This window comes from Sphaerodactylus townsendi, linkage group LG04 (assembly GCF_021028975.2).
Source record: "Sphaerodactylus townsendi isolate TG3544 linkage group LG04, MPM_Stown_v2.3, whole genome shotgun sequence".
NCBI lineage: Eukaryota > Metazoa > Chordata > Lepidosauria > Squamata > Sphaerodactylidae > Sphaerodactylus > Sphaerodactylus townsendi.
Genome location: NC_059428.1, coordinates 154170205 through 154194119, shown reverse-complemented (window position 1 = coordinate 154194119; position 23915 = coordinate 154170205). Strand labels below are relative to the sequence as shown.

At 48.5% G+C, this 23915-nt stretch overlaps 1 protein-coding gene across 20 annotated transcripts in view; it reads right to left on the bottom strand.

Annotated features, from left to right (window-relative positions):
• Positions 1-23915, bottom strand: part of MAPK8IP3 (mitogen-activated protein kinase 8 interacting protein 3) — a 70530-nt gene that overhangs the window by 4175 nt on the left and 42440 nt on the right. For 14 of the 20 annotated variants that reach the window (XM_048495117.1, XM_048495118.1, XM_048495121.1 and 11 more), the window contains 15 exons: positions 22970-23129; positions 21694-21789; positions 20535-20696; positions 19358-19523; positions 17949-18134; positions 16885-17071; positions 15449-15571; positions 14275-14355; positions 13197-13264; positions 12027-12175; positions 11554-11725; positions 11325-11438; positions 10119-10157; positions 1810-1992; positions 719-862 (listed from right to left, as the gene is read on the bottom strand). In XM_048495117.1, the coding sequence (XP_048351074.1) occupies positions 719-862; positions 1810-1992; positions 10119-10157; positions 11325-11438; positions 11554-11725; positions 12027-12175; positions 13197-13264; positions 14275-14355; positions 15449-15571; positions 16885-17071; positions 17949-18134; positions 19358-19523; positions 20535-20696; positions 21694-21789; positions 22970-23129 (2030 nt within the window). The remainder of the gene's footprint in view (positions 1-718; positions 863-1809; positions 1993-10118; positions 10158-11324; positions 11439-11553; positions 11726-12026; positions 12176-13196; positions 13265-14274; positions 14356-15448; positions 15572-16884; positions 17072-17948; positions 18135-19357; positions 19524-20534; positions 20697-21693; positions 21790-22969; positions 23130-23915) is intronic. The other 6 variants (XM_048495126.1, XM_048495128.1, XM_048495131.1 and 3 more) reach the window with 1 other exon arrangement.

The following is a 23915-nucleotide window of genomic DNA, read 5'->3' as shown; positions in this document are numbered from 1 at the left end:
CTAGCCCAAGGTCACCCAGCAGGAATGTAGGAGTGCGGAAACACATCTGGTTCACCAGATAAGCCTCTGCCACTCAGGTGGAGGAGTGGGGAATAAACCCAGTTCTCCAGATTAGAATCCACCTGCTCTTAGCCACTAGATCACGCTGGACTATCTGGATTGGAACAGAGAGCCAGATCTCTGTCCCAACTACTGAGGCACTGGAGCTAGGCCAGCTAGGTGTGGGAGAAAGGGATGGACACGGCTTCTGTCCATCGCTGCCTCTCAGACCAGCACAGCTAAGATAAATCCTGAGATGGCCAGCAGTTCCACTGGAGCTTGGCTGGTCAAGGGCAACCCTCGTCTCTACTATCCCACGCATTCTGTCTGCATCTTCAGATACCATGCAAACCGAACATTGTCTCTCTGCTTGCTGGCAGCATATAGAGACAAGCCTCCTGCGACTTGGTGGCAGGAAGGAGAAACTGCTCCAATCGAGGCCGTGTGAATTCCTGTGCCGAGACGTACCCAAATGCTGCTCCAAGATGAATTCTTAGGTGTGTGTACATTACGTGAACGGGCCCTGTTGACATTCATCTGAGGATTTCAAATAATTTATTTTGCTGCGATAATGAACGGGCAGAGGCTTGTGCAATAACCCAGCCCGCACTTCTTCTCACCATGTATGTGCTTGAAGCTGTGCCCACACCAGAAGGTACAGGTCGGCAAGGTAACTCACCAATCCGGAAGTCGATGTAACCTTCTCCTCCGCTTAGCACCAGGACGTTTTTCAGCTTCTTCCCCTCTGTCTCGATGGTGGCTGTGCCGGGGTTCTCCGAAGGGCTGTCCAACACACTCCCGTTAAGTGTTGCAAGAACGTTGCCTGAAAGAATTGAACGTTCTCAGCCGCCGTAGGCTCTGGCTGCCTTCCGAGAACATCAGAAGACCACAACTGGCCCACAGCAGAAGCTCAACTGCCCAAATGACCCCTGGATACCTTCAAAGAAGATGAGAGGTCCTAGTCTCGCCTCCCCCCCTCCTCTGTACCCATGGCTGGTATTCACTGGGATAATGCCTCTTTAATCAACGTGGCTAATAGCTACCAATATTTCTCCAAACTCCTTTAAAAAACCAATAAGCCAGCAAAAACAAGTGAACCTCGTAGCTGAAAAATCCCACAAATCAATACTGAGCACGGAAAAAGTTCTTGCTTTTGTCTGCAGTGAGTCTACTGCCTTTGCAATGTTCAGCCAATGAACCCATCAGGCACGCTGGCTACAGTAAGACAGATGTTGCCCCTAATGTACAAAAAAGCTTCCGCATAGTACTTAAGCCACCAGGTTCAGGACTGGTGTCCAGTCTGCTCCACACATTCAAGACCGGGGGCTGCCTCCCCCATATTTCACAGCCCACCACTAAAAGTCCCACTCAAAAATCCTGTTCTCTGTGCCCATACCTGCAGTGGTGAGGCAGGCACAGAGCAAAGGCAGGGCTTGTTTTGTGTTGGCACCTGACATGCAGAACGCCCTTTCCCTTTGAGGCTCAACTGATGTCACTTCACTCTCTTTTAGGCACCAAGCAAAAACATTTCTTTTCCCCCAGAAATTTAATCTTTTCAAAGCATCTGCTTCTAGCTTGAGAAGTGTTTCATGAGAATTATTTTAGGCTCCTATTTTTTTTTAACACTACACCGCGGCTAGGTTTTTAATGACAGCTTTTTAAAAAAAAAATGGGTTTCCCGTTTCATGATTTAATCACATTCGTCTGCAACAGGTTCTCTGCAGAGACTGCCTAGACATTTTCCCAAAGAAATGAATGACGGCTGCTGACCAGGCACGGAAACGAAGAACTTGACCGCATCGCGGTGGCCGTGGAAACAAAGCTGGGCTTGAGCCATGGAGCAGTAAGGGATGAAGCTGCTTGCTGATCTGTCCGTCCCGTCATCGCTACCGTATACGTGGATGATGCCTCCAGGGCGGCTCCCTTCGCCGGAGGTGGGGGAGGTCTTATTGGCTGAGACCACAAAGAAAACAGAAGTGAACACAGCTGGGAGGGAAAGAGCACAGAAATGGACCCCCTGCGTGGGTGCGGTTAATCTCAGCAGAACTCTGAATCAAACAGGGTGGCAGGCCCACCCCCACCCCACCCCGGTCACTGGTGAGGGATGAGGGGCAGGGTTGCCAGATCTAGGGTGGGAAACATCTGGAGATTCGGGGATGGTGCCTGGGGAGCACAGGGACCCCAGTGGGATTCACATTCTAATCTGGAGGAACCGGGTTTGATTCCCCGCTCTGCCACCTGAGCCATGGAGGCTCATCTGGGGAATTCAGATTAGCCTGTACACTCCATCACACGCCAGCTGGGTGACCTTGGGCTAGTCACAGTTCTTTGGAGCTCTCTCAGCCCCATCCACCTCACAGGGTGTTTGTTGCGAGGGGGGAGGGGAAAGGAGTTTGTAAGCCCCTTTGAGTCTCCTACAGAAGAGAAAGGGGGGATATAAATCCAAACTCTTCTTCTTCTTCTTCAATGCCATAGAGTCCACCCTCCAAAGCAACCATTTTCTATAGGGGCTGATCTCTATAGTCGACAGAAGAGCTGCCATTTCTTGGGTCCCACCTAGAGGCCGGCATCCCTAGAAACAGCCAGCAGGAGCCGAGTAATGGGAAGGAGTCACGATCCAGGAAAGGGACATCTTATCACTGAGGTTCTGAGGCTGACAATTAACAGACTGGAAGATGGGAGAGAGGGCAAGGGACTCGGAGAAGGGAGGTGGGTGGGCGGGTCCAGTAGGTTTAGTGGGAGCTCTTCTTTTATTACTTCCTATTCATTTGTAGATCTGTTTGGGTAAATTTATCCACTGCTGAAGATTGACCCGGAAAAGGGAAAGGTGCTTATGTTTGAATATTTTGTAAATGTTAGCTCTTTATTGTTCTGATCTGATTTAAATTATTTACATTGCTTATTGTACTATTTACAGACTGTATTATTTAAAGATTGTATTGAATATATTTGGAATATGCTGCCACAGGTGTAGTAATGCACTGCTGACCAAGCGGCGTGACCGCGGGTAGAAACGTTAAAGAACTGTCGCCAAGCGGACCTACGACTTACCGAAGTCGCATACCGCGCCCTTCTTAATTTCTCATCATCTGGCATAGTCCACGGGTCATGAACTGTCTGGCTCGTCATCACCGACGCCAGGGACAATGGTCGCTGCCCCCCAGGAACGAGGATTAAACTCAGACGCAACCGGCTCCTTCCTTCCTCGCGACGTGAGCTTTCAGGTGCGGAGATCATGCATCACATGATGATCTCCCCGACCTCCTGGCCTCCATCTTCCCCGGAACTCCCCGGATGCTCCACTCCACCGCGCGATGGAGCCATTTCATTCAAAGGTTGCCGGAACCAGCACGCTGGCGGCTGGCCAGGAACCAGGACCTCGGGGCTCGCTGCTGGCGGTCCTCCACCATATGTTAATCTTATCTCGTCGTCTGGTTTAATAAAAGCTGAGCCATTCGTTCGAATCATGCTGGTGCCGGAACCGGAATCCTCGAACCCATCCGCGCTGCTGTCCGCCGCCTGGGGAAGGGCGCGATACCGAAGTCAGCTGGATCGAGCGATCCGGGGTCTCACCGTTTGCATTATGGCCTCGTCCTCTGGATCGAGCGATTCAGAGATCCGTCTGGTATACTCTGATCGTCCGGCAGAACTTCCGTTGGTATGAGGGCTTTGCCAGCACCAGGGCTTTGGCAAAGTTGACGCGAGCTAACTAAAAGATTCAAAATTAATTGCGCAGGGTCCCCGTAGTAGAGCTGGCGGTGGATTCCAGAAGATTGGTTGAAGAGAAAGCTCCGTGATGTCCGTGGTACCCAGAGGGGACATTGAATCTTGAGACTGGGGAAGCTGCTCGGGCGCTCTTCGCACAGAGCTGGCGCGGGTAATCATCGCTACTGGCGTGGAGAACAGTCTGGTACGTCAACCGTATAAACCTACACCGAACCCTGGCTCCCGCTGCTTGCAGAGGCGCCTCCTTTTCGATCTTTCACCTTCAATTTTCGGCGAATTTTCTTCTATCCACTTCAAATTCGGACGCCATATCCATGCCTTCTACCCCTTGCTCCAACAAATTAAATTTCAGGCTTCTCCACAGCGGAAACAAACGGCTCTCACCTGTTCGCTTCTTCATTTTCTCCGGCGCTGCACCTTCGTCAGTGCCACTTAATGGCGCTGGTTTCAGCTTCTCTGCGGAAACGATGGCCACGACATCTGCAGAAGAAAGAAACCCTGGCGGAAGGCGTCAACGACATATTCTTGCATTGTGCCCTCTCGGCCCATTTCCTGACAGATACCGAGGATAGCGTGATGCTGTCAAAGGCGGGTTGTCGAACCATTACCGCCCATAAGCTATCTTTATCCTCGCTTTAGGCTCGCGAAAGGGTGGGCGTGACGAGGGAGTCACTCAATTCTATCTTAGAGGCATGCCATTGGCGAGTCATGAAGCAATTAATCGTTCGACGACCTGGAAGACCACCTTGCGATGCACTGAGGCCTGCACAATTTGTGATGCTGGGAAAGCCGAAGTTCGCCAAGCGGTGGCTACCGGCAGGCGGCAATCGCCTCCTCGCGGCGCCCTACGCACCGCCCACATACGGCTTGCAGCTCCCGATACGCTTCGTAGCAGCTTCCTAGCGATCAGGGCCATCCTGCCCTGGGGCCGCCCTCGCGTTGGCCTCTGGTCGCTCTCACCAGAACGCATTTGTCAGAGTCCCCAGTGCCGCCAGCCCGGCCGGCAGAGTTTCTCCATATGCGCAAAGGCACAAGGAGCCCTATGCCGACGGTTGCAGAACAGGCACCGGGAAGCTCACAGAGGCGAGGTGATAGCTTAAGAGGCCCAAAGCAGGCTCCTCATCGCCCACCATAAAGAGAACGCCACCTCCAGAATGTCGCGGTGTCCGCTGGGGCCTGGGCAAAGAAATCCTGAACAGCCTTACGACATAGCCGCGGGCTTGCTGGAACGCCAGGATGCCTCAGCCGACCGAAGCTGGCCTCCTGGCGCGAAAGCGCTCTAATCGGGCGAGGCAGCCTCAAGATGACTGCTTTAACCGCTGCAGCGAATCCGGGACGCTTCCGGAAGAAGTGCGGCAACCCGGGTGAAGGCCTACAACCCGCCGATGGAGGAGGGTCCTCCCGGAAGGAGAAGGCTACCCAAAACCCGGGTTGCCCACGATGCGCGAAGGGCTTCCACTGGAGGTAGACCAGCGACTGTGCGTGGAGGCTCGCCGGTGTCCCCAACCAGGACCAAGGAGGAGAATGCCTGGGCAGTTGAGCACCGGGGCCCCTGCCAAACCACTCTCAGCGGCATCTGTATAGCGATGCACCGAGCCCATCTAAACGGGATTTTCCCCACGCAGGTTCTTGTCATGCCCCAGCTCAGTAGGATCCGTTCATCCCTACAGGGACTGACGGGCTAGTGCTGCGAAGGCCTCTGCCGCTGAGCAGGGACTGTTCATAGTCCCAGGAGCCGATTGGAATCCACGCTTCAAGGACCCATCCATCTCCAAGTCTGGATAAACATCCCACAGGAGTGCCTGCCGAGATGGCTGGGCATCAGTTGATTCTTCTGTTCTACGCCCCATGCCCGCTGCTAACCCAATAAAGGCTACAAGCCCCAGCAGCCAACATGGCGTGAGCAGCCTACCACGCCGTGGCGAGCGGTGGAGACGCTTTATCGAGAACTTCCCGCCATTACTTCTGGAGCTCGCCATGCGAGGATGTATGTTCAAGGGCCTGGTGTGGACACCGGGCGCTGGATGTTACCGTCATCAGAGCAGCCGAAAGTGTTGACCAGTGACCTAACCGAAGGCTTGCGCACATCTGGGGGGGGTGGAGACAAACCGCTTGAGACGGCGCATCCGGGCTCAGCTCACGGTCAACAACCGGGTAGACTCGAAAGGCGGCTACAGTCCAGGTCCCATGGAATCTTAAACATCCATGTCAATCTCTGGGAAGGGACCTCATAGGTCAGGTCAAAGGCGACCATGGTCACCAGGATGGATAAAGTCAGTCACAGATCATTGATCCTAATCGTGCCCTTCCGAAAAATTACGCCTAATTTGAAGGCAACTGTTTCCTCTCTCCTCCTCCTCTCCTTCTCTGTTTTTCGACCAGTGGCGGGAGAGACGAATTAACTGATGACTGGCCCCTCCCTGGATTAAGGCATCTGGGCCCGTCCTGATACCGCGAGCACTGTCGGGACAGGCCCCAGGTTGATTAAAGGGCTGCCACCATTATGCCCCTAATACTCCAAACCCGTTTTGGGTTATGGCTGCCAAGCGCCTGGCAACTTTATCAATACCACATTGAAGGCCGAAGCTTCTTGACCGCCTCTATGAGGCGGTGATCACCGATGTTGACGGCAATTCTCACGAGATAATTCGATCACGGGTTTTAGCACCATCCAGCTTCCTGGCGTTAGCCACCAAAGGTCACGCAGTGAGTGCAAACCCCTTGCAAAGAAAAAAAAAAAAAAACCCCCCCCTTCTTGTTTGTGATGCAGGAATCTGCCTCTAATCGCCCTGGTTGCATCATTCTTCCTCGATGCGCCCATCCCCAAAAGGCGCCTAAAGGCCCTTTTGTGTTGCTGATTAAGCATGCATACCCACAATCCCCCCCAGGACCGCCTGTTCCCTCCCCTCGGTGGCTCGGACACTGCAGCGGCTTCCTGATGGCTCCATTGGAAACCAACGAATTCCCGCAAGAGTCGCATACCTCCTGCCCTCCTGTCAAACAATTAAAGAAAGAGGAGTAGGCGGCCCCCAGGAGGATTGCATTAAAGGCAACCTTCACAGGCTGCAAAACGAGGCTTCCTATATTAAACTCTAAACTCTAGGCAGCAATCCAAACAAAAAACCCGGATTCTCACCGCCATCCGGGCTCTAGAACTGAGCCTGGCGGACCAGCCCCCCCCATAACCTGGGAAAGGGGGTGTGTTCAGTCCCTATTCCTACAGGTCCCTGCGGGACTCGACATTAGCCATGACAGGCCAACCCATGGAATGGCCAGGAGGAAACCAACCCCATCCGGAGATGGAACACATCTCTCTAAAGCTGATCCATGCCAGCGGTTCTCAACAAGAACGCCCGTCGCCAGCGCTTCAAAGGCCCGGAATGACCTGGGGAGACGTCAAAGGCGACCACCAATGCCAAGCTTCTAGAGTCGCTGGGCGTTAATAACAGAACCACCCCGAGACACCTCGAGAACCTCTGTGCCGCTCTCTTTATGACGATCATCACCGTAACTCGTGACCCACCATCCTTTGCCTGCTCTGCGCACTCCTGGCCGATGGCGTCGGCACCGCCTGACGCAGCTTTCGCAGACCAGCATCTCACGGGAGCAGTTTTGCTGCCGTTTCTTAGCGTCTCTATCTTTCTGCAGGCCCGGTACCGGTGAGGGAGCCTGCTAAGCTCCTGCCTGCTCCGTCACTCAAAGCCGGGAGACTTCCTAGCGGGTCTGGGTACAAGCCCTTCATGAATGCCTCATCCATCCAGGTACTGGCTATGGCCGACTTCAGGGGACCCGTCGTCCAAACCCTCCGGCTGGCGCTCTCTCCCCTTCATCACCAAAGACTGTCGCCAACCCACCGAATCTAACACTCTAGCCGCATCTTGAGCGCGAAGCCAAAGCGAAGAACCGACTCGGGGCTCATTCGTCATTGCTCGACCAATTGGAACTGCACGCACATGGCGGAGGTTCCGTTCGTTGGTAACATCCTGCAACCCCAGGGGCTGGTTCTGGACCTCGCGGGGAAGAGCGCTTTAATTACATTCCCCGCCTCGACTCTCTGCGAGACTCTTTGTTGCATCAGTGTCATACTCACCATCGTCTCTATCTTCACGATATACCGGGGAGCCACGGACGCCGGGCCAGCCGCTTCCGCCAGCTCATCTGCCTTCGGACTCCTCGCATTCGGGCATTTAGCGGCGCGTCAGCTCTCAGGCCGGAGTTAAGTCTCCTAAACAGCTTCCTAGTGGGAGTCCCGGTTCGCTTCTTACAATGCTAAGACTTCAATGGCCGGCTGTGGCCTGTGCGCCATGGGTTCGTCAACTTCTGCCTCCACTGCTCTGGATGCTCTGGCCTCGAGCAGCAGGGAACTTCGCCAAGCTTAAAGCGACTACAAATGTCGATGCCGCTGGTGGTTGCTTATTGGTATTACATGCCAAGGTTGTGAGAATGTACATAATATGTGTTGTTTTAATCCTCTCTGATAATTCCCAGGTGATTCATATGAAAGTGCGTGAGCTGCACGGGGTTGTATCCTAACCTGAAACATGATGTTTTGCTCCCATTGGTGGTCAGTCCCCTCACAAGGGCTGGCTGCCGGGAGGATGATTGAGTGCTATTGTACAGCTCTGCATTGGTTAATTCATTGTGCCTCTATTATGGGATCTTTGTTTCGTTCAATGTGTATCCTAATATTGCCTGTAACGCGTGTGTAAGAAGCCCCTCTCAATTTCCCTTACCCGCTAACCAAGTTCACAATGTTACACAAACAGCTCAGTCAACAGGACCAGACAGCCGGAGGAGACATTCACCCTTCAAATCGCCCATAGCATTTTCGGTCCCCCCCTTTCTAAAATGTAAAAGGAGGAAGTGTAGTAATGCACTGCTGACCCAGCAGCACCGTGGTAGAACGTTGGGGCGCCAAGCGGACTCTGACCTTCTGGTCTACTTCGCACTCCCCCACTTCCTCATCCCCTATGAGTCGCGGGTCATGAACTGTCTGGCTCTTGTCACGAGCTTAGGGACAATGGTCTTGCCCAAGGTGAGGATTAGGCTCCAGGCAACCTGCAGCTCCTCTCCGCCGCGTAGAGCCAGGTGAGATCATGCATCACATATTGATCTCTCCGACTCAACCCTCCGCTCTCGGAACTCCCGGTCTCCTCCCTCCTACGCCCGTTAGAATAACAATAAAGGTGCCAGGGAACCATGCAGCGGGGGGGACTGCGCTAGGAACACGGACTCTCGGGTTTCCCGAAACCATGCTGGCGCTTATCTCAATCAGATGTTATCTCAGCGTCTGCCGCTCACCGTTCTTCACGCTGACCGATGAATTCGACTACACACAGGAGGTGGTGATGGCCACTAACCTGGATAGCTTTAAAAGGGGCTTGGACAGATTGATGGAGGAGAAGTCGATCTATGGCTACCAGTCTTGATCCTTCTTAATGTAAGCAGACCAGGTGCTTGGGAGCAGCAGCAGCAGAAGGCCGTTGCTTTCACATCCTGCCTGTGAGCTCCCAGAGGCATCTGGTGGGCCACTGCGAGTAGCAGAGTGCTGGACTAGATGGACTCTGGTTTGATCCAGCAGGCTTTTTCTTATGTTCTTATGATTATTGTTTTGTGTATTGATTGTATGTGTTGACTAAGTATAAGCCTCCCTGAGTGCAGCCTTTAGCTGGGGTAGAGCGGAATATAAATTTTTACATATTATTTTAGACTTAATGCCACTGTAAACCACCCTGAGCCCTTGGGGGAAGGGCAGGGTACAAATGTATGTTTAAAAAGTTTGACAGAAGTGGGTGCTCCAGACAAACTCCTGATGCACCATGGTGTAGCCCATAAAAGGAACCATCAAACTTAAGTTACTTCTCACAAACATGGCCAAACACTGTTTCACTGACTACTTTCAGCAGGAGATGATGATGAAGAAGAAGAGTTTGGATTTATATCCCCCCTTTCTCTCCTGTAGGAGACTCAAAGGGGCTTACAATCTCCTTGCCCTTCCCCCTCACAACAAACACCCTGTGAGGTGGGTGGGGCTGAGAGAGCTCCGAGAAGCTGTGACTAGCCCAAGGTCACCCAGCTGGCGTGTGTGGGAGTGCACAGGCTAATCTGAATTCCCCAGATAAGCCTCCACAGCTCAGGCGGCAGAGCGGGGAATCAAACCCTGTTCCTCCAGATTAGATACACGAGCTCTTAACCTCCTACGCCACTGCTGCTCCTTTAAGGGTAGGCTATTGCCTATAGAGTTCCAAACACGGATCTATGATCCTGCCTTTACATTTTCTGAGGATAGAGAAGTTGACGGGAAGGTCAACAGATCAAATCTGGAATCTAGAAGGAAAGCAATCAAGACTTACCCCTCAGCCCAAGAAGCTGACCTCTGTGGAGCACGACGGCTGGGGAGAGGAGACAGGTAGGAGCACAGAGAGGAAAAACAGGAATACGGCAGAAGTTGGGGAAGAGAAGAAAACAGCAATTACTGAGAGGAACGGGAAAAGAGCGTCTTAAAATTTAACACGTTTCAACATGTCACAGATACGCTGTTTTTAGCAAGAGGGACGGCAGGAAAATGGTAAAGTACTATGGAGGCAATGCAGGGGGAACTAGGGTCGCTCTGATTGGCAAGCCAAATGCTACTTGGAAATTTTGGGACTCTGGCTCTCCACCCCTCATTTCTGCTGTTCCATCCAATGTATATAATTTATTTAGATATTTATACTCAAATGTGGCTGACAACACTGTCCCCCCCCTTCTCCATTTAATCCAGGGCAGAGTTTCCATGGCAGTGTGGGGATTTGAACATGGAGCTTCCCAGACCCTAGTCTGACGACATAGCCACTGCACAATGCCAGCTCCCAAAGCACAGGAAAAAGTCGCACTGGAAGGCTTGTCAGATTCAGCCAGTTATTATATAAATCTATAAGGTTTCTTTTCAATTCTGTCCTTCCAGTTTTATTCATTTTGAACTTGGAACAACCAGAGATTATGATGGGGGGAAATGAGATACCTGCAGCTCTCATCCAGCATACTGCTCCAATGAAATTATATCAGCTTCATCTCAACTTACTATATCTTCCACGTTTTTCCTCCTGAGTATTCCTGAAGCTATCTTTATCAAACCATTCTCCCATCTACCCCTTCTCTGACTGGGAGTAGCCCTCCGGCATGGGGAGACCATGCAGGAGAGGGGTTGGATTCTATACTGTTCCCCCAACAGGACAATTATTTCTCATCTAACTTCCTATATATATATATATATCACTGTTGACTTGCATAGAGACTTACAGGATCTGGCAGCAGAGAGAATGAAAAAGCCCTATGGGGGTGGGGCGGTTAATAAATCTAAATAATGAATGAATGAATGGATGGATGGATGGATGGATGGATGGATGGATGGATGGATGGATGGATGGATGGATGGATGGATGGATGGATGGATGGATGGATGGATGGATGGATGGATGGATGGATGGATGGATGGATGGATGGATGGATGGATGGATGGATGGATGGATGGATGGATGGATGGATGGATGGATGGATGCCCACTGAAGGCCACTTACTCTCTGTTAAAGGGATGGAAATGACGACTCCGTTGCCCGTCCCGACCCACAGACGATTGCCGGCAATGAGCAAGGCCGTGATCCTCACAAATGAGAAACCTAGCTTCCCAGTCCCTGCAGGAGAGGCACGAGGAAAGGTGACTGGCGTCGTGTGACTCATGACAAAGGAAAACCAAGCCCAACCTCCAAAAAGTTCCCTCCTTCAGCTCCCACTCTGCAGCCTGTTTACCTAACATCTTGCTGACATAGGGCTCAATGTCTACATCCTGGAGATGCTGGTGAGTGTGCGCATGGTATAGCCTCAGCGTCGAGTCCAGCCGGATGGAAACCCAAACGCCATCTCCGATCCAAGCCAGCTGCCGGACCTGGCTCTCCCGGCGGGGATGAGCATCAAAGGACTTCTGAAAAGTAAGATTAAGAGGTATGACAACTTCATTCCAAGCTCTGGGTTGTGGACACCTTCTTGATTTCCTGGACACTTTTGATTTCCTGAATCACAGACATGAATTTGCATGGGATTATTAGCCAATTGTTTTTCTAATGTGTAGCATAAAGCGGGATCAAAACATAAGTTCCATTTTGGCACGTGGGGTATAATAATAAGGATAACAAGAAACTAATTAAGAAGGGGAAAAGGTCAACAAAATAAAAACAGAAGCAATTCTTTCCGTGATTCTGCATTCAGACACATGCCCGCTGTACCTCAATTTGCATCGTCTTGGGCTGGATGACGTGGATTTTGTTCTTGTACCCGCACCACACCCTGTCGTAAACGACAGCCATGCAGCGTATGGAGTGATGCGTGTGGCCAAGGTCCATGAGGTGATAGTTGCTGAGATCCCACTGACCATCTATGGATAAACAAAAAGGAGGCTGTCTGGAGAATGGACCGGTCTGTTGCAGGAAGGAGAGCTCACAGAACAGAGCCGTCGCCACCCTTGCGTTCCCAAAGACACTCTTGAGCACTCTTGGAACAGCTCCAGAGGAGGGCAACTAAAACGGTAAAAGGTCTGGAATCCATGCGCTACGAGGAGAGACTTGGGGAGTTGGGTATGTTTAGTTTGGTGAAGAGAAGGTTAAGAGGTGACATGATAGCCATGTTTAGATATTTGAAGGGATGTCATGTTGGGGAGGGAGCAAGCTTGTTTTCTGCTGCTCCAGAGACTAGGACCAAGAGTCATGGGTTCAAGGTGAGGGAAACGCGGTTCCACCTAAACACCAGGAAAAACTTCCTGACTGTCAGGGCTGTTCTACAGTGGAATGCACTACCTCAAGAGTGTAGTGGAGCCTCCTTCTTTGGAGGTTTTTAAAGAGAGGCTGGATGGCCATCTGTCAGCAGTGCTTTGATTGTGTGTTCCTGCACTGCAGTGGGTTGGACTTGATGGCCCTAGAGGCCTCTTCCGACTCTATAATTCTATGATTCTGTGACAAGTCGCAGCTTGGGAAACAGTGAGAATTGGAAGAGACCATGTTCTCGGTGTGCAGAAGCACCCTTCCACTCATGCAACAGAAATCTGGATCCAACCTGCTGCCAATTATGATGACAGAGTCATCTCTTAAAACACTGAACATTACCTGGACTAGTTCTTTGTTTTGGGAAGGGTGGTGGTGGATCTAAATGAAGGAATTCACACTGGGTCATATACAACCCAACAGTTCTTGCTTTCCTGAGCTCCCTAGGTTAATAAATTGGGCAGTCCTGACTCTCAGGCTTCTTTAGTTACGACATAAATGAACCGTTCCACACCTACACCCCAGAAATTGGAATATCCCAGGATTCAATGTAACCCTGGTTTTGATCTCCCACATCTTGTTGGTTTTTTAAGGTCTCCTTCAGCTCTGGGGCTAAAAGCAAAAAGCCTCCATCCTCACCTTCTCCTCTGTGGAATATAGCAAGCGTTCCATCAGCCAGGGCCACGAGAACCCGCCCTTTCACGTGCCTGCGTACACAAAAGAGAAGAACCCATTTCAGATCAAGGGGAGAGACATCGCCCTTGAAATGGAACACAGCCGGGAAAGATGCACATCCTTCAATGAAAAGGTCCCACCATGGAAAAACAGGAAAACATTGCTAAGTGGTAAAATTCAGCACTATTTATTTCTAGCTGTCAGAGTTATGATGGGCTTGAAAGTGTGCAAGCAAGGTATTCTGAAAGGGGGTTAGGTATAGGATTTCCAGCACTTGGGGCTTTAGCAATCCGACTCTTCAACAGGAAGTAAACAAATTAGGCAAGAATGAAGTACCTGGGAGTAAGATCTCCCACCTTGCATAGCGGACCACATTCAGAGCTAAAAGTATCGCTCACTAAATCAGAACTCTGAGCTCATGTTCCTTACATTTTTTGCCAAAAAAGAGATCTCTCAGTGATGTGAAACAGCAAATCTGCATTTGTTGGTGTTTCTGTCTCATTCGGCTAAACATACTCTAGTGGGAACGTACAAAGCTTCATTGCCACTAATCAAGCTGTTCGTCCACCTAGTCTATTCTGACCGGCAGCAGCCAGCGTGGTGTAGCGGTTAAGAGAAAGATTATAATCTGGAGAACTGGGTTGGATTCCCCATTCCTCCACCTGAGTGGCAGAGGCTTATCTGGTGAACCAGGTGTGTTTCTGCACTTCTACATTCCTGCTGGGTGACCTTGGGCTAGTCACAGTTCTCTGGGAACTCTCTCAGCCCCACCTGTCTCACAAGGTGTTTGTTGTGGGGAGAGGAAGGGAAAGGAGTTTGTAAGCCACTTTGAGTCTCCTTGCAGGAGAGAAAAGTGAGATATATATCCAAACTCTTCTCTTCTTCTTCTCTCCAAGGACTCAAGCAACAAAAAGGTTTTTCCAACACCTGCTACCTGTATTCTCCACTTACAAATGCCAGAGACTGGACCTGGGACTTTCTCCATGAAAATCACATAATCAACCACAGCACAATGGTCTCACCAGACCTCCCACATACTTACACCAGGCTCAGCACTGAGTCCTTCAGCTTTATTGAGTGTAAACACTTCTTCCAATTAGAGACTGCTGAGTGGACGTACAACCTGGGGAAGGGAAGAAGTCAGTTGGCAGATGCCAGCAGGGTCCCTAGTCCAACATAATGCAGGGTCTACACATTTATTGCCATTTCAAGAGACTTCGGAAGAACATATGTATGCATCTTACACTTGGCATGTCCCTTTTCAGTATTCAAGGTGCTTCAGTGCATTATCTAAATCATCCTAACACCCTGCAAGTTACAACAGAATTATCTCCACACTGGAGAAGAGGGAGCAAACTGAGACAGTGAGCCTTGCTTGAAGCCACTGAGGGATTTTTGTGAACTGAATTGAAACCATTCATGGCATTTAAAAATATATAATAGGCAACAGGCTTGAAGAATATAAAAATTAAGATAATTAAATAAGACAATCGTTTAAAAAAGGAAGGATTAAAAGTTCTGTTTGGCAAAAAATTGGGAACATGTGATGACAACCACAGATATCTGGCGGTAGGCTCCAGTATTGAGACTATATGCTATATAACAAAACCAGAGTTTTGGCAGCATCCGCAATGCTGTCCAGACTGGACAAAAGGGGTTCAAGCAAGTTTTTTCGCACAGAGTTGTAAAAAGGGCAGTGGTGAAGGACGTGGTGAGCAGTTTCCTCCAATCCAAGGGTGTAACTGCATGTTCTATTAGTGGTTGCAATATGATTTTGTGGCAGAGGCAAGATCTGAATCAGGGATCTCCTCATTCTGTTACGGTTTTGTTACCGCTAGGGCTGAGTTTCTGCCCCGAGCCCGGCAGACTGAGTGATACAGTGCTTGTCACACCATGTGACCCAAGCACTTAGCCAGCTTAGTCCTCAAAGGCCCTACAAAGACCTTCAGTCTGAGCCAACCCATTACTTCCCATTATGGATCTTCACCATCTACTTGAAGTCCAGCAGACGCTGACAACAATGCCTTACAGGCAGACCCCTCCAAGTTCTGGGAAATAATGCAGCTTTTCCCTAACTGTGAAACACAGGTCACCAACTTAAACTTCTCCTCTAAAGGATTGCTTTCATGTTCCTGTTCAGTAAGGACTAGAGCTCCCAGACCCACATGCTGAAGGACTCTACCAAGCCACCCCATTGTGGGAACTGAGAACCATACCAGCCATTCTGGGCTCCAAGCCACATGGTAGGAGCAGAACTTGTGGTCATGCCAGCTGCGTTGCCATTTGCCTCTTGGTCCTGCGCCACCGTGCTCGACTCTATCTTTGGCTGTCCGTTTTCACTGTGGAGGCGAGAAAGAACAACACCATTTTGAGGTCTGAAGACTCTCCTGCTGAATTCCTGCAGTTTCATTTCAAAGCTGGCATACCTATGAAGCAGTCTGAGAACTAGTCCATCTGTCAAAGCACCATCTGCTTGAGTGGTTTTCAAGGTGCAGAAATTGGTCAGAATGAAGACTAAGCATACAGCAAACCAAACATGACCAAACAAACAAAAGCCGTGTCAACAATAAAGAAAAGATCTCTTATAAATCATTATACTGTTGTTATCTCTACAAGAAATAATTATAAACCAGAGCTGATTTCACTGTTACAGAAATAAACTCCTTCAATGCAAAACTTTGAAAGTCCTTATTAAGGTAAATGACAAGTCGAATTTGGAGCGGCATTCCCGGATTACACAGCATACCGCAACTGTAAACTCCATACTGAGAAGCTTGAAAAGATTTCAATTTCAATGCTGAGAAGCCCTACAAGATTTTGCTTTTGGAATTTCTGGTGGCCTTTAACGTGTTATTTGCCTTAATCAGCACTTTCCAAGCTTTGCATTGAAGGAATATATGAAGAGTGAAATGAACTGTTTTACAATTGTTTCTTATATTTGGCTTGTAACAATATAAGTGTAATTGTGTTATACACAATCTTTTCTTTCTGGTTTCGTTCATTTGGCCATATTGAGTGGTTTTTAGGCCATTTGTCAGGACCATCAGATGGGTCATGGAATCCTGCAACATGTTGGACCACAAGTCCCTATTTTTGGAAGGAAGGACCTTTTCCTAGTGTGTAGACACAAAGGGCACATCTCTTGCTTCTTTCTGTGTATCTATGCTCAGAGGAGAAGCAGAATGGTGAAATGGGGCCCCTGAGCAATGGAGAGGCTCCCATTTTATCATAGGCTGGTTCACAGAGACTGATTCATTCTCAGTCGATGATGTCATAAGTCTTCCTACCATGTGATCCCATGGGGTTCTCGGTTAAATATAGGTCTGGAAAAGCCAAAGATTACTGGCCTGTTCAGGCCGGCAGCAGCTCTCCAGAGACACCGGCAAAGCAGTCTTCATACCTGCCCTCTTGAGATATTCTAACTGGAGATACCAGTGATCGAAACTGGGAAAATGCTCAGCTGCTAGACTGTTGCCCCTCCTCTCATATACTTCATCACAGGCACACGCCACCACTTTGATCCATTCGCTACCTGGCTGGCTGCATGTGCAAGCCCCACACCTTTACAGAGCAATTGCAAGAAGCAAGGCTTTTTCAGAAGAGGAACTCTGCAGTTCTTTAACAAGCAGGTGCTGAGCAGCATTTTTTTTACCTGTTTTGCCGTACAGGCATCGGAGCTGGGGTTGGATCTGTAAAGACGTGCTCTGTAAGCGGACCGGGCCGTACTTGGGCCGGCTCCATATCATTCGAGCCATTCTCGGGTACCTCTGTGGCCTCCGTGGCCTCCTCAGTGGACTGAGACTGGTTGATCTTCCCATTGCTCACTGCAGGCACATCACCTACGGTAGAAACCAAAAGCCAAGCAGGTCACAAAAGACACAGCAACTAGCTGGAGATATGGATTCATCTTAACAGCCAGGCCCTTACTCCTGCCTTCGGGGATAGGGCGGGGTGTAAATACAATTGAAATGAAATGAAATGAAATGAAAAGTGACGTCATCAAGCCAAATTGGACATGGAAGGAATGGAAGACTTGCCAAGAACGAAGCCGCGTTTAACAATCCGGCAAAAGTGGGGTTTTTTGTAAAATTTTAATTGATAAAGATTACTATAAGAGAGACAGAAGATAAAAAGAGAACCGGATCCCACCATTGTTACAACTCTAAATACTAAGAGAGGTAACAAAGTTATAATGAAGAACTAGATAGAAACCTAACATCTGTTACTAATATTGACTATTTTTAAGGTAGATTCTAATAGTCCAAGAAATATTAATTAAAAAGCACTATGAGATTACTGTTATGCATTTCTCTTGTTTTTCTCACAAGAAAAGCTCATGTTGACAAACTACAACCATCTTACTGAATATAACTGGCCATTCATCTATCCCCCTTTTCTCACAAGGTAAAACTTATGGTATCAAACTATGACAATCATATTGAATAAAATTATCCATTCATTTCCAGCATTTTCTTGTAAAGAAGCAGATTGCCCAGAAGACCATTTAAATATGCACACATTTCTCCTCCCCTTTTCCTGCCTTTCCAATCTCCCTCTTTCCCTCACAATTCACCATTATAGCTACTGGCACATCTGGAGTTTTCTATTGCATTATGTGACTGATCTAGATTTCTCCCACATTACCAGACCACAAAACAGACCTTCATAAAATCGAGACCCATTTGCAAAAAGGGTTCATGGAAGTCTAAGACTCACTCTGTCCTTTATCCAGCACTGGAGTGTCTCCACGAGAGGAGCAATTGCTACTGGGTACGTTGCACCTGGTTGCACAGCCTACCAGAGTGATGCCAGCTAAAACACTGTCCGTCCCCGAGGACTCTTCAGGATTCAAATCCCCTTCCAGAAAGATTTCTCCAGGAGGATAGTCGCTGTCACAAGCCGCTGCAAGAGAAGGACACACTTCTGGGTCTTGTGGGTAACATCTTTGCACAGCAGCCTTGCTGGCATGACAAAATGCCCAAGAGAGTTGTCAGAGCACAGGACTAGGCCCAGGAAGAAACCAGTTCAAAATCAGTGCTCACCATTCTTAATCTTGGGCCAATCAACCTTCCTTAGCTTAACCTAGTTTACATGGCTGTCGTGAGGATAAAAGAGGAAGGAACAACCACATATATCCCCAAATCCTCAGAGATAAACCGTGATGCAAAGGGACCACCCATGCTGCGTCTTATCTGCTTCCCCAGAAAAAGGTTATGCTGGAGATCATGGGAGCCACGCAGCAAAAAAGAGACTAAATAGATCTGGGGAAGAAGGAGGAGGAGGAGGAGGAGGAGGAGGAGGAGGAGGAGGAAGAGGAGGAGGAGGAGGAGGAAGAGGAGGAGGAGGAGGAAGAGGAGGAGGAGGAAGAGGAGGAGGAAGAGGAAGAGGAGGAGGAAGAGGAGGAGGAGAAGGAGAAGAAGAGTTGGATTTATATTCCCCCTTTCTCTGTATGAGACTCAAAAGGGATTACAATGTCCTTTCCCTTCCCCCTCACAATAAACACTCTGTGAAGTAGGTGGGGCTGAGAGAGCTCTGAAGAACTGTGACTAGCCCAAGGTCACCCAGCTGGCGTATGTGGGAGTGCACAGACTAATCTGAATTCCCCAGCTAAGCCTCCACAGCTCAAGTGGCAGAGCGGGGAATCAAAACCAGTTCCTCCAGCTTAGAATGCACCTGCTCTTAACCACTACACCACTGCTACCAAACAGAAAAGCCACTGAGATCCAACCCAGAAATAAATAGATACATTTAATGATTTCTGGTCCACCATTCCTTAAACAGCAAGCCAACGAAACAAAACATCGACACTGGACATAAATTACAACTCATTAAAAAGTCCAGAAAGGCAAAAGTAAACATACGCACATAGAGAGATATAGTTACAGGGAGGTATATTAAACACGGATCAAGCACTACTGAAATACAGTGAATTAAACCCAGCTCTCCAGTTGAGTGTAAACCTTGACTGGAGTCAGTGTACTGTCCATGGTCCTGAAATCATACTATAACATTCCACTTCTTTTCTATGTTTCTCTCCAGCATACCACCTCCAACAGCTACAGACTACACTAACAATGTATTGGTAAAGACCGGGTCATGGGTACGCTAAGCGCCCCTTTGCTTACCTGGTATACTGGAGATGCAAAGGACGTGAGCGTTACAGACAGTGAAATGATCCACCACAGTGCCAGGTTGGTTGGCATCCACGATCACAATTTTGCTTGTGGATAAAGTGCTTGTGACAATCCACACTCTGCTGGACGTGGCATCCATCTCGTGCAATTCTTTGGCCTGGGGAAGGTCAAAATGAAGAAAAGAGAGAGTTCACTGGGGCCCTCGGAAGCAAATTCAAAACAAAACACAACGGTTCCCACGTGTGGAGCTGTGCCTGGTGCAAAGAATTTGACATTTACAAAAGGACTACCAAGAGAGGGGCAGGAACGAATAAAATTATTTCCATTCATTTAATTCTTCACAACGTCATAGCATTTTTTATTTCATTCCATGAGAGTGCTTTGCATGCTGAGCGGAAGTGGCTCAGAGCAACACTCCAGGCTCTGATCCAGGATCTATCCATCCAAAGCCTCAAGCACCATACAAGAACAGCCAAGTCATTAGTGTTCCCATTTCACAGATAAGGGACTGCTGTTGTGAGATATTGGCTTCCTAATGACACCAGGCGAATTCCTGTCTGAGCTCAGACTTGCCCTGATCAAGCCCAACATTTTGATCAATCCCTTTTGTTCCCCCTGCTCAGATAATCCTGGGATGCCATAACACTGCCCTCTTCCCTTTAAAGCCTTCATTTACACCTCCTCCATTCACTGTGTTCAATTCAGTGTGTGTTCAGTTTAACTGAACAGCACAGATGTGTACTGAAGTGCCCTTATGCGGTTAACTCTTTAACTTAGGAGAGGAGGTATTGCTTCACCGGGTATCCAAAAACCCACTCATTTACCCTCAACATCTGTAAACAGAAAATAAGAGTTTGGATCCATACCCCACCTTTCTCTCCTGCAAGTAGATTCAAGGCAGCTTATGAACACCTTTCCCTTTCTTTTCCCTCAACAGACACCTTGGGAGGAAAGGTGGGGCTGAGAGAGTTCTGACAGAACTGTGACTGGCCCAAGGTCATCCAGCAGGCTTCATGTGTAGGAGCGGGGAAACAAGTCCAGTTCACCAGATAAGAGTCTTCCATGTGGAAGAATCAAACCTGGTTCTCCAGATTAGAGTCCACTGCTCTTAACCACTACACCACACTGGCTCTTAGCCACTTCACACTAAGCACGTTTTCTTCCCAACCTTTTTCTTTTCGGGAGATGTGTGGTTGCTCTTGCCGTTCTCTCCTTCCACTTCTCGGTCACAGGTTAGAGGATCACATCCCGGATCGGGCTTCTGTCCATTCCCAGTGTCTGGTTCCACGGGCTTCCAGCCTGTCAGGTTGACTCCCGCAGCACACCACAACTAAAAACGCAAGCAGGGGAGTGTAAGAAAGGGAGAACGGTTGGCGGGATCAAGGGGTCACATGTCCAAGATGCGTATGTAGTATTCTAGCTTTTCGAAATCCATGTAATGTGTTCAAGAAAAGAATATGGGAAGTGGCTCAGGAAAGATGGGGGAAGGAGAAAGTCCACAGAAATTTCATAACGGGCTTTCGTTATTCATAGAGGGGACTTAACAGAGACTAAATGCTGAACAGAAATAAAACAAACAGGTCTTTGTCTGCAGATGCAAACGAAACAAACATGGGATAAACACAGATGAAACATGGAAGGAAGATAAAACTTTGCCCCGCGGTGCAGGATGAAAAGAAAACAATGGGTTAAAGTAAGTCCTATGCAAATGTTTACTTTTAAAGAAGAGGAAAATGTTTCAAGGGAACAGCAAAGAAAGAATGTTGAGAGACAAGATTTTTTTTATAAAAAAAGGATATGTTTTAAAAATAGGACACAGAGGAGGTCGGGCAGGAATCTGAAGGAGAGAGCTGTACACATAAACTGAGAGAGCTCTGTGGGTAAGGAGAACCACCCCTTTAAAGGCTTGTGAGAAAACAGAGATAAGAAATGGTATGAAGGACTGAAGGTGTAGTAACATCTTCAACAAATGGAGGGACAGTGGACAAATAGACAGAAAACACAGGAGACCAATCAGAAGGAATGAGATCGCCAAGAGATTTAACAGCCACAAGTTTAAACTTATCCTTGGACCACTGCAGAGCTTATTGGTTTTTAATTATTTTTAAGTACAAATGTTTTGTGCATCTCAATGTTTGCCCAGGACCAGTTCTATGTATCTCATTGCTCCAACCAAGGTATGCCCTGGGCATGGCTGGGGCTCAGCAGGGGATGCCACACACCTATCACAATGCTAATCACCATAAGCAACCTGCGGTAAATCAACACTTTCTTCAGTGTGGTGTCCCAAACTATCATTTGAGTGGCTTGGCCTTACAAGCATGTACCTTCATGGTTGGGTCCTTTTCCACCAGAGGTCGGCAGTAGACAGGCACTGGGACATTCTTCATACGGTTATCTTCCTGACCCCCATTGGGACTCAGCTACCAGGGAGACCAAAAACAGTCAAAGGTGTCTCAGTTATCCAGTGAAAAAAATCCACGGAGCAATTAATTTGAATTGATTCTTTTAAATGTTGCAGAGCTAACTTTGTACACATTTCTGACCCACTCGATCCAAGCCGAACTTTGAGACAAAAATATATCCAGCTTCTACAGGCCAAGGACAGTGTTGTACAAGTGGTACACTGCCACAGTGTATTTAGGACAGACAAAAGAAAGTACTTCTCCCAAAGACACACAATTAACTTGTGGTTGTTGCAACCGCCACTAATAGTATCAATTCTAAGCAGGAGTTACACTCTTCTGGCTCAGTCGTTTTATTGGCCTTAGAAGGGTATAACCGGGTCTCAGATTATAAGATTAGTTTAGATGGTTTTAAAAGAGCTGAAGGGCACCTCTCCTGCGCAACAGAAACTTCAGTTCAATTCCTCACCTATCTAGTTAAAAAGTCACAAGAGTTGAAAAGGATCTTTCTTTACCAGAGCGCCACTGTTGGTCTGAGCAGATAATGCTGAACTTGGTGGACCTCTGGTCCTACTTCGTATAACAGCTGCTACTGGTGTTTCAAGCTAGATTGGTAAACACTTTGTTGTTGTGGCACCAAAATTAGAGATCTGTAGAGATCTGCCTGTCCCACTTGATGACCCTCCCACTTGATGACCCTCTTCTGCCAGCGATGGAAATCTTATCTCTTTGGTTTGCCATTTCCCCACTGATCCTCCTTCCTGTTTAAGTTTGTTCTTAACCAGGTGTTCTTAAAATTTCAAAACTGTTCTCATGGTATGCATTTTTATAAGCCTGTTAATGGTTTCGATTCTTCACCTCCTTGGGGACCCGTAGTTGGGTGGAAAGGTGGCACAGAAATGTCTTAAACAAATACAAGGCACGTGCAATATATGTTCATGGAAGATAGGTCCATTCATAGCTAAACCTCTGTAGGAGGTAAAACACTGAATACCGGGTGTGAGAGGGTTTTTGGCCACCGTGCCCAGTTTTCAAGTCTTCTGGGGGGATCAGGTTGGCCACTGTGAGATGCTGGCAAAATGGACTGCTTCTCATAAGATCCACTTATCAAAAAGGAGGCGAGTGAGGAAAGACTGGACAGTTTCTCACACTAGACCACAGCCTTCCCGTTCCTGCCTCCATATCTGCTGGACCCTACCTGCTTGTATTTGGCAGGCAGACTCCACCCACAAGCCTGCAAGCGACCGTCATCATTCCGCACGTGTTCCCGGACCTGGCGGTATTGCTCGCGCTTCTGCTCGCGGCGTGCGGATGACGTACAGTCACTGAGGAGAGAAGCAACAGTGTTACTTCTCAATCTATGGTTAAGAGACAAGAGGCACAGGGTCAAGGAAGCAGTCGCCACGGCAGCAAAAAGCAGAGAGGAGACGACGAAGCCTAGGAGGAAAGCCTCATCGACAGCATACGCAAAAGCAAGACATGAAAGATGCGATGAACTAAGATGCGAAAGATGAGATAACAACAATCCAGAGATAGCGCCTATCATAACTGCAGGCCAACATCTGGACTCCTGAATTACTGGACATTCCCTTTTACCACGATGGTTGTTCTTAATTGCATTCCTTTCGGACTCTACCTTTCTTTGAAATAGTTCAGGCTGCTGTGCATGGTCCTCCCTTTCTATTAGCAAAAGTGTGAAATAAACTTGGCTGAGAATGTGGCTGGCCCAAGAGCTTCAATCAGCTTTGTGGATCTCCTCTCCTCCATTCTGTCCTAACAACAGCCCTTTGAGAAAGCTCCTTTGAGAACGTTTAATGGCCAATTCGGGATTTGCATGGAGTGGAGAAAGTTATTATCAGAGAATTACACCCCCAGTAATATCAAAATTCACGGGCACCCAATGAAGTCACCAGGCAGAAAAGTCAGGACAAACAAAAGTCAGTCCTCCTCCACTCAAAGGCTAGTGGAATTCACAGCCCCTCATTTAACTTGAACCCTGCAACTTAACTTTGGCTGTGCTGGACTGAATTCTGACTCTGCCCAAACCTGCAAGCTTGGGTCCTAACCTTAACCATTGCAGCTATGCACAAGAACGGGGTGGTGGCAAGAATCAGGAAAGGCATTCTGGTTCCAGTTGACCACTA